Source organism: Erpetoichthys calabaricus, chromosome 3 (assembly GCF_900747795.2).
Source record: "Erpetoichthys calabaricus chromosome 3, fErpCal1.3, whole genome shotgun sequence".
NCBI classification, from domain to species: Eukaryota; Metazoa; Chordata; class Cladistia; order Polypteriformes; family Polypteridae; genus Erpetoichthys; species Erpetoichthys calabaricus.
Genome location: NC_041396.2, coordinates 39139356 through 39150374, shown reverse-complemented (window position 1 = coordinate 39150374; position 11019 = coordinate 39139356). Strand labels below are relative to the sequence as shown.

Sequence of the window (11019 nt, the reverse complement as noted above, 5' to 3'; positions counted from 1 at the left end):
TTAAGGAAGATGTAGAAGTCAATATCTAATGTAGGAATTCTTTGTGTGGTTTTTTGTCTACCTGGTCCTCTGTTTGTTAAGACCAGTAAGAAACTCTTCATAAAGGAGAGGAAAATGCTGGTGTTTTTTTTTAATTATTCAATATGGTTTACAATAAATGTCAAAGAAAATGCCATCTTTGTCTGGTAGTCTTTGCTGTGATAGACTTTTTGAAATATAAATGACTACCACCTATTCCACATATTCTAAAGCGTTTGCACAAAAAGATTTGCTTTTCACATCTTAACAAACACAGAAATTATCTTAGTGCCCAGGTCATGCTGGTAGCTGGAAGACAAAGTCTTTTGTGAGGATGACAGGAATTTCATTTAGGTTGCCGCCCTGAAGTCAGGGTCCTCCACAGCACAGCTGATAGACTGACAATATTTTGAGGTAAGCTGACGTAATCTCATTGTTGTTCTTTGAGGAACTGGCAGGTCATCAGCAGGGAGAAGCAGAAAGTGAAGACGCTGAAAAAAAATAAAAGAAACAGATGGTTTCAGGTGTACCCAAGAGATAACAATGTGCCAAGAAGGAAATAAACAACCACCCATCACAGAAGAAGGCCATAAACACAATCAAAGTGCATTTGCGTATGACAGGATTGTTGTCTAGGAGGTACCTTTTGACAAATATCCACATAATGTTGGACAGTTTTTGTGTAAAAGGTATGGTTGGCTTTTTAACTATTATTTACAGCGTTAAATAATTACAAGTGAAATTCTACCTAATATTATTGTTCAATGTTTGCAAGTAGTTATAACCATTAATATGGCATATACTGTATGTTAAAAGGGCATTTGCGTAAGTGTGTTACTAGGGACGTTCAAAAATTTTCCACACTATTTATTAAGAATTTCAAAAACAAATCACATCAATTTTCTACATAGTCTCCTTCCTTTGTGATGCAATTTTCCAGGTGTCGTACAAACTTTTTAATGCCATCAGCAAAAATCTTTTTTGGTTGAGCATGTAGCCACTGATGCACCTCTGCTTTCACATCATCATCTTTCTTCATTCCTCATGGTCGTGGCTATAGCTGGACGTCCGAAGCGCTCTGCCTTCGTCACACTAGTATGGCCATTCATGCATATTTCAATCCACTCATAGATGACTCTACGAGAGAGAACTTTATCCCCATACTGAGCACACATGTGGAGATGAATTTGTGCTCCCAGCACACCTTCTGCCCACAAAAATACGTATGACACAAAGCTGTTCCTCTTTTGTGCTATAAGTTTCGTAGCCACCTTCATCACAGGGTGACAACTATTATACTAAACTGCAAGAGCAGCTTGCCAGACAGAACTAGTCACATGACACTCTCAGGCACGACCAATTACTACTCCTCCCACCTTCACCGTTTCCAACGAAAATATAAAAGTGCGGAAACTTGTTGAACGTTCCTTGTCAATAAATGTTAAAGACCAGTAGCAGGCCATAGCTGTGAATACTACACTTTTGTGCAACAAACTTCTGTGGAGGTGAGTGTAGATAAGGAGTGTGTTTTACTCAGTTGCCCAGTTACACTCCGGCATTTCCACTGAAACCATTTGCTGTTAACAGCAGTGTTGGGGGGTTAACGTGAAAAATAATGTGCCTTACATAGATTATTTTTTAAAGTAATGAGTAACCTAACAAAATACTTATTTTATTGAAGCAAAAATACCAGTGTTTATTTAAAAAAAAAAGTCTTACTGCATTACTATGAAAGCTTATTCCTGCTGTGGCAGGCGGCTGGGGGCGGTACGAAGCCGGGACACCTGGAAGGACCGGGAGAGGGACTACGCCTCCTCCGGACCACGAGAGGGCAGCCGCCCTGGTTTGTATGGGGGCCACGGGATCGAAGCATGGAAGCTCAACCCTATAGGGGCCCGTGGTCACCGCTAGGGGGGCGCCCGGACACCTGAGAAGCCCTGGACATCAGCACTTCCACCACTCCCAGAGGTGTTGGCGGAAGGAAAACCAGTGACACCCAGAGTGTTTCCGGAAGCGCATGTAGCACTTCTGCCACACCAGGAAGTGCCGCAGGAAGCTTGTCAGGAGGCACCTGGAGCACATCTGGGTGGACTTAAAAGGGGCCGCCGCCCTCCATTCGTAAACTGCAGTCGGGAGGAAGAGGACAGAGCTTGGCAGAGAGGAGTGGAGGCGGTGAAGGCTTGAAAAGAGGGTGATTAGTGCAGGGGGACTGTGTGCAGTGAACTTTATATAAATAAATGTGTGCTTTGTCGAACTACAGGTGTGTGCCTGTCTGTGTCCGGGACTGGACTTCCACACCACCTATCAAAAAAGAAAAAAAAATCACTGCGTTATTTTGTAGAAGTATTGCCTTTTTTCTCAAAGGAGCTGCTTGCTGCTTTTGTAGTAACATCATGCACTCATACACTTCTTGTTCTTGTTCATACTCCATCTTGTGACAGCTAGTGAAGAAGAGGTAAAGCAAGGTAGCAAGCGAATAAGGGTAAAGAACTGAACAAAAGTTATAAGTGTACCTCTATACTGCATGTGCTGAGGGGAACATTTAATCTCCTCATTTTCTGGTCACCCATGATTACCACAGCAGCACCAGGTGTAAGACAAAAAGCAAATATGGTGGATGGTATTCTGGTCCGTTGCAAGATTCAAGCACACAGCCAAGAAGAAAAGAGTGTGCTGCATGCAATCCAATAACAGAAACCTATAAATAGAGTGTCAGCGACTTTCTACAGATATTTTAAGATGGTGTGAATGGGTGGTGCCAGTGTTTATACCTCAGATCTTAGGAGGAATACTTTGGGGATGGAAAAAGGGGATAGACGTTATTTACTTAACAACACATGACAGTCTAAACATATTTATAAAACACAAAAAAATTATCACATTTGGCTGTGCTTCTAGTCAGTTTTAAGAAGGTTTATATATGGGCTTAAAATTTAATAACAAAAGCTGGCCAGTGAATTGTGCAGTTTTACATACAAAAGAAGAAAAAGCAATGCAAAAGTAACTGTTCTGGTATTGAAAATCTGCACATTTTCATCTGCAAACTGTTTATATTACATTTTAATAATTTTGCTCAAACAAACTGAGATGAAAAGAATTTACAGGACTTATAGGCATTGAAAGCATCCATTTGTATTATATGCATTTGTTCTGGTCAACTTCTTTTCAATTACTTTATTACCTAATCACATACCACAGAATAGGTTTGATTCAGTTATGACCTGCAAACAGATGAATGCTGTAGGACTAGCAGGGAAAGGAAGGAGTGCAAAGGTACTTAGGAGATCAAACTCTTTTATCTGCCATTCATCATCAGGACAGGATGGCCAATCAAATGTGTACAACGTCACATGTCCATCACATGTGCATTTTATTTTAAATATGGCTCGTCTGATGGAGCAAAGAAGAGAAGAAGAAAAACTGGAGGTGAAAAGTTGAGGAGAACCGAAGTGGAAGAAAACCCACGAAGGGCAACGTCAGATGAAGACATGTGAGATCATTTGATTTGGATGACAAAAAAACGTAACAAAGAAAAACGCTAATTGCTTAACCAAATGCTGCCCAGAACATACACTCCTTGACACTTCTGATTTTCAGTAAGAGTTTCTAGGACTGTTTATAGACTTTGCTATCTATTTTATTTTCTATTATATTTTATTCTATTTGGTATTGTTATATATTAATAAATACTAAATTGCTTTTCTCTTCTATACTTTGTCTTTAATCTAGAGTGACTGAAATAATAAATGGGTACCAAGTGTGAGTCTGATTCTACATTTCCTATTCATAGAGTTTATCAAGGCTGTTGAGGTCACTCTTCAATAATCAGAGCAACTGTGGTAAAAGCAAGACATAGTATGGTTAGTACGTAGCATACAAGCAAAAGAACTTTTCTGTGTGTCACAATGACACCCTCATGTTTGTTAGTGCTTGCGATGGTGACTCCCTATATTGAGAATCTTATGCAGAATATTGCAGAGTGACTGGCAATTGGCACCACTCGAGACTTTGTCTGAATTGGATCGCTATGTGTGTTTATACCTCTGTGTGTGTGTTAATATTCAAGGGTGAGAGTAGATGAGCCTAATTAACATTCCTGGTAAGTCCCACAAATTTCATGATAATACAAGTACAGTACAGACTTTGTTATACATTACATTTTATAATAAGTAACAAGATAACATATTTAGTTACTTTTTGTTGTAAGTGATGAGTTATGTAACTAAGGTACTTTTAAAGTTAACATTCCCCAACACTTGTCAACATTCCTCTGTGTATTCAGCACAATCTTGAAAAACTGTATTATCATTTATGATTCCTTTCCATTGGAAATGACATACAAAGAAGGACAAGACGCCAAAATATTGGTAAGTTAAGAGCACCTGGAATAAAAATATGGAGCTATTCTCATTTGAATTACAGTATATAATTGATTGAATGAAACAAATCAATATGTACAATTAAAAACATCTGTTTGTTGTTAGTAGTGAGATATTTCTCTAAGTAGTAAGAAAGCAAAAACGTACTGTATATTTGAGTATATTATTAAGCAAAGTCAAACCATACTCAAAGCATTCATAATGCAATGCAAATGAAAATAGGACTTTACTGCTTCACATCTGTATTACTGAACGCCTTCATTTCATGTTTTCACTGAACACATCTTAACCTCTTATATTAACTGCATGCCTTCACCACATGTGTTAACTGCATGCATTCATTACTTCATTGAAATTCTTAATCTGTTCATGCATTTCTTCATCCCGTCAATAGTGAGACTGCGTGTTCCAAGTAAATATTATTTATGTCTTTAATCATACTGCTTTAAACTTCACTGTTGACTCATTATGTGAATGTAACTAGTCAGTGCCCTGAATGTAGAAATTAGGAATCCAAGACAGTTTGCATTTGTAACTTATAAATTAGATAAAATGGTCAAAAAAATAAATAAATACAGTATAATAGATAGATAGATAGATAGATAGATAGATAGATAGATAGATAGATAGATAGATAGATAGATAGATAGATAGGAAAGGGGAAATTTGTTTTTTTACAGAAGAACAATAAATATATATTATTATATTATTGTAGACTACAAACCCCTTTATGAAATACACATAAAAATGACTAAAAAAGAAAGTAAAAGTTCTGACTTGGCTATAGATGAAAAGAGCAGTCAAAGTCACAGTGAGGCATTATAAAGGCATATTGTATACATTGGTTTTTACACTTCTGCTGAACAATAATGTGTTAGAGAACTGTAGTTACTTTGATTTTATTTAATATCTTTACAATATGCATTTTAATTTTGCAATTGGAAGAGCACATCATGAACACAAAGCACATGCTGACTTGATAATATGACAGCACAGTAAGACAAAGCTGAAAGCTATATGTAACATGATTATGGGGGTAAATATAATATTAAAATTATGTTTACAAGCAATGTAGATATTTCTAGTTTAGCTAGCTCAGTATCAACAATACGTTTTGTTCTATGTACAATTCCTTTTTTTACTATAAGAACACTCTAGCTTCTACTGGAGGTATTATCTTCACCATATTCTTCCTGCTCCTTTGGATACAGCAGATACATTTGGCAGAGGTCCTGCTTATCTAAAGACAGGACAGGTAGACAGAGACTCATGAGTGAAAATAAACTGAGGAACAGTGATTTGATAAGAAATTATAGGGAAAATCAGTATGCTACCTCCAGATCTTTAGAGGAGACCCAAAACTTCGATTTTTTTAGTCTCATAATGGCCACCTCTAGCAAATATGAATCTTACCAAAACTAAAGAAAAACCATTGAACAATTATGCAAAATGCAATTACAAGACATCATAAATAGTGTAAGAGCACAACAAAAAGTACATGACATGAATATGTAACAGGTGTTGCCATACCTTCCGTATTGAACCTTTGGCCTGCAAAAGTTGATAAATGATCCAGAGAGGAATGCAAATGATGGAGGAGAGAGCGATAAACCATCCCAAAGCATACCCCCAAGCTGGGTACACATACGAGTTGTTCATCTTGAGTGGGGTGTATTTGATGACAGAGAAGACAAACGTGCCCTGCATATGGAGAGTTATAGGTCAGGCTGACTTAATTGCATTCTAAAAAAGATATAATTGAAACCACTTCACTTTAATGGATTCGTAATACATTTCTATTGCTTTAAGTGGCTGAACATAACATTTGCAGGCCAGACAGGAGAAGTATAATTATGTGTACTGTTAATAAGATCAAAGGTAAATTATAGGAGCAACACACGTGGATTACCTGCAGCACTGTTAAAAAGTCAAAACACTACAAAGTAAGACTAAGACTATCTGTTGATTTTTTTCTACACCATTAATATGCACTGGAGATGTTACTTTTGCTTCACAGTTGGATGCTGGTGTTGTAAGAAACAGTTTCTAACATTATTAAAGGGTGTGAGGCCTCTAAAAGTACCAGCAAAAGTGTGCCCCCTGGCTTTTTTTATGTCTTCTGGCTTTGCTTTAAGCGATTTTGTATGTTTATTGAAATTTTGCATTTTAGGTTATGTATAGAAAAGCCAAGCAAAATGACACCTTTTATTGGCTAACTAGAAAGATTACAATATGCAAGCTTTCGAGGCAACTCGGGCCCCTTCTTCAGGCAAGATGTAATCACTGCCTGAAGAAGGGGCCCGAGTTGCCTCGAAAGCTTGCATATTGTAATCTTTCTAGTTAGCCAATAAAAGGTGTCATTTTGCTTGGCTTTTCTCTACATTCATAATGGCTAACACGGTACAGCACCCTAGTACTGCATTTTAGGTTATAAATATTCTATTTATTATTTGATTTCTGTGTGTAATGTGGTGTTTTGATATTTCCCTTGTGTTCTTTGGGCGGTACGCCAAAGGGTGGGGCCACTTCTGGCATCACCACTTCTGAGACTTCTCTTTGGTTATTTAAACCCTGTAAAAATGTAACTCAGGACTATAGTGCATTGTATTTGGAAGAATGACCAGGACCTTCTCCGACCTGCCCAGAAGAGACTTGACCCAATCCAGCGTGCTTCAGCATCTACCTGCCAGCTTTGACCTGGCTAGGTCCGAAATGGGAAAACTGGATGTCAAAAATTTCTTATAAGAAGGAAAACTGTGAGAAACCCCAGCTTGCATAGAAATAAGTTTCACCCAAATCTTTGTAAAAAATGATTTATTTATCAAAATAGAAAAAGTAACAAGAAATGCTCAAAAAGAGTAAGGAAAAGTTGTCTAAAAGGCCATCCTAAGCAAACAGGTCCCAAAAATATAATCTAAAGGGAGAGTCCAATAAACAGAGCATAAGATAGCCCTAAAATCCAAACACACAACAAAACTTACAAAGACTCCTTCCAAATGCAATACAACTATAGTCCTGAGTTCCATTTTTCCAGGATTTAAATAACCAAATAGAAGACTCAGAAAAGGTGATGCCTGGGGTGGCCCCACCCTTTGGAGTACCACCGAAAGAACACAAGGGAAATATCAAAACACCACATTACACACAGAAATCAAATAATAAATAGAATGTTTTTAACCTAAAATACACAATTTCAATAAACATACAAAAACACTTAAAGCAAAGCCAGAAGACATAAAAAAGCTCGGGTTTGCACACTCCGGCTGACACTATAGTGTGTGCTTTGAAAAACAGAAAGATTATGCAACAGATATTGGATGTTAGTTTGCTGAGAATATCATTAGGAACATAAGGAAGATAATAATTTCACTAGTTGAATATGCACTGTTAGTTGGTAAGAAATTATGAGGTCCACATGTTTTGTACCAGATAGAACGGTCATTCCCTTTAGAACAAAATCAACAAGGTGTGATTAACACATGCCTTATTGATATTGGTTCTTGCTGGCTCAACAGAATCACGCAGTTCCTATGAATTTTTTGACTACACAACCTTGCTTTGAACCTCACATTTCATCTCATGCCAAAGGTGCCCTATTAGTTTGAGATCTGAGCCCTATTGTAGAAAACTTGAAGTTCCCCTCATGGATGAAGGAGTAGTGATAATAAAGGTCAGCAAAAATGATTAGATATTTTTACATTCTAAATTGATCAATATCTGTTAAATAATGCCTCTTGTCCATTCTAATGTTTGGCTGAACAACTAAACTTCTTGGCCGTGTCAGCATGTTACATACACTTACTGAGAAAACTATTAGGAACTCCTGTTCACCTGCTTATCTGTACAATTATCAAATCAGCCAAGCATGTGGCACCAGTACAGTGCATAAATTCATACAGGGATACAGGTAACAAGCTTCAAGTAATGTTTCCATCAAAAATAAAAATTGGAATGAAATGTGATCTTAGATAATTCGACTATGGCATGATTATTAGTGTCAGATGGGCTGATTTGAGTATTTCTCAGGTCTTTTAGAATCCATGCCACAAAGAGCTGAGGCTGTTTTGAGAGCAAATGTAGGACCTAACCAGTATTACTAGAGTGGTCCTAAGAATTTGCCCATTGAGTGTATGTTCAGCTGCCATCACATGACTAACTTATTGGATTATCAGGCCATTTATAAGTGTGAACATGTGGACCTAATTAAGTGGCCACTAAGTCTTCATGTGACTGACAATTTAAATTAAACATCTAAGTAAATTAAGAAATAAATTTAAACTTAAAACAGATGCTTCTTCATAGTTTTAGTCACTGAGATAAAGAAATATACAAATATCCAGTCAAGTTAAGGGTCAAGTATAAAAGTCCTCAGCCGACTCGATTACTCATTGGTTTAGCTTCCATGACTAAAATAATAATCTCAGTCACTTTGAGAACCAAAGAACTGCTTGGGATTGTTTGGTTTGGCAAGAAATACTTAACATTACATTCTGGGTTTACGTATTGGAGTTAATTACAAAGATAGGACACCATAAGAAAACAATGTTTTACATGTTTAACCACACTTGTCAAGTTTTATTTCCAAGCCTGCCTATATATGTAGAAGTGGGAGAGATAAACTTAAAAAACTGATTTTACTGAATACTCCATTTTGGTTGTATTTGGTATTATTCCCAGAAAAGAAAGGGAATAAAAGGAGCAATAGGAAAAGACATAAGAAAACTATAGGACAAAAATCTGTGCAGGTTCAAGTTCGAAACCAAAAGAAGCTCTCAAAGCCAATACAAAAAAGTAACAATCATAGTTGGGAATAAATGTTGCAAAGTCCTCACACTAGCTTGTCTTAATTGAACCCAACTAACTACAATCTTTGGTGTTTGTTTTAAGAAAAGGATCCACTGCATAGACAGCAGAAGCTATACACCACCATCTTAGATAGGTGGGATAACATAATATATCAGGTGAGTTTCTTGTCTAGTAACCAACAACAGGCATAAAAACCATAAACAATGTGGCCACAGCCATACAAACAGCAACGCCAAATAGCAGTGGCCATGGCAATCACAATGAAAAATAAAATAAACAAGAGAAACAAGTTCTTAAAAATGAAATGGACAGATAATAAAATTTCCTGAGGGGCTTTATGACAAACTACGGGTCTACATACAGTATCAACTGCAAGTATCTCCTGGATTCATGTTAAGATTTTGTTTTTGTGAGGGTTTTCATTTAATACCCCTTTTTGGTCCATCCTCACAGGGCAACATATTTTGGGTGTGCACCATATTAACATCATTCTGGAAAAAAATCTCTGAATACCTATCAGAGAGCCTTGGTGTCGAAATCACTCCTAACCCATTAACAGCCATGTTCAGTGGGCTCCCAGATGGGCTTAAAGTGGAGAAGGACAAACAAACTGTAATTGCCTTTAACTTACTACTAGCACGTAGACTTATCTTGCTCAAATAGAAGAATTCTATCCCACCTGTTACAAGTCAGTGGGTAACTGATGTTCTATATTATTTGAAATGGGAAAAAAAATAAATTCTCACTTAGAAGATCAGTTCAAAACTTTAAAATATGGCAAGATCTAAATAATCATATCTTAGAATAAGCATTTATATTGGGGAAAACAACATTCTCCTCTCTTTATTTTTTTTAAAGATTTGCTCATGTTGTAGTCTCTCCTCTCTTTATCTCTAGTGGAGGTTGATCTATGGTTTGTTAAGTTTGACACAATTATAGGAATGCTATTTTCTTCAAATATTATCAATAAAATTAAATTTTAAAAATATCCCTTTTCAAGCTACAAAACCAATGTGACTTTTCTATTGAGTGCCACAGCCATGTGTATGATGTAAAGGCACGTGGAGCCGAGCAGACTACCATATCATCATTTTGTTGTGCAGCTAACCGACTTCTCTCACTGCTGTCATTGTTACATTTGGCTCTTGACTGTAACTTCTAGACCCCTTCACCCTTTCCACTGCAGTGGAAGAGAAAGAGGCAGACAACATAGATGATCCAGGAATGGAAATTGAAGAACTCGGGGCCTTTTCCTCTTCCACAGCAATGGAATTTGTTCAGTGAGTGTAATATTGATGACTTTTTTCTATCTTTTCTATACAGTTGTTGTTTTGCTGTTACTTTTTTCAAACCTGAAGCTCACATACTGTGCATTTAAACAAAGAGTTTCACATGTATAATATGTTTGCAAATTTTGGTTTATGCTGTAATATAGTAGCTATGAACAAGTTTATAGGGGGCGGACACATGGCAGTATTACAGAGTCATTAATGAATGGAAAATATACTATGAGCTATTGAAGTGATTATGTTAATTTTAATGAGATGTGGTGTTATTTTTAGGAAAAATGGGTGTGATAAACTTACTGCACAGATGGCCGGAGTGATGAAAAGCCAACAGTATTTAATCAGTGGGGTAGGCCGATATCCAATCATATCTTCAATATTGTCATAGAAGCGATCTGCACCTGACAACCAATGATATGAAAGAGGAATTAGTCTGCAAACTGCTATTCCTAATGAAAGAAGTAGTGTCTGGTATTTATATTCATGTATACAATGTATTAATGAAATTTAGTTAGATTTCTATTTTGATT

The 11019-nt window shown here is 36.8% G+C and overlaps 1 protein-coding gene across 1 annotated transcript in view; it reads right to left on the bottom strand.

The window, feature by feature from the left end:
• The window catches only part of LOC114649274 (sodium- and chloride-dependent GABA transporter 2-like), a 29372-nt gene continuing 18353 nt past the window's right edge, over window positions 1-11019 (bottom strand). Inside the window, exons 12-14 of the mRNA XM_028798777.2 lie at window positions 10790-10890; window positions 5928-6098; window positions 1-509 (exon numbers count right to left, since the gene is read on the bottom strand). Coding sequence (XP_028654610.2) covers window positions 369-509; window positions 5928-6098; window positions 10790-10890 — 413 coding nt within the window. The 3' untranslated portion in view covers window positions 1-368. The remainder of the gene's footprint in view (window positions 510-5927; window positions 6099-10789; window positions 10891-11019) is intronic.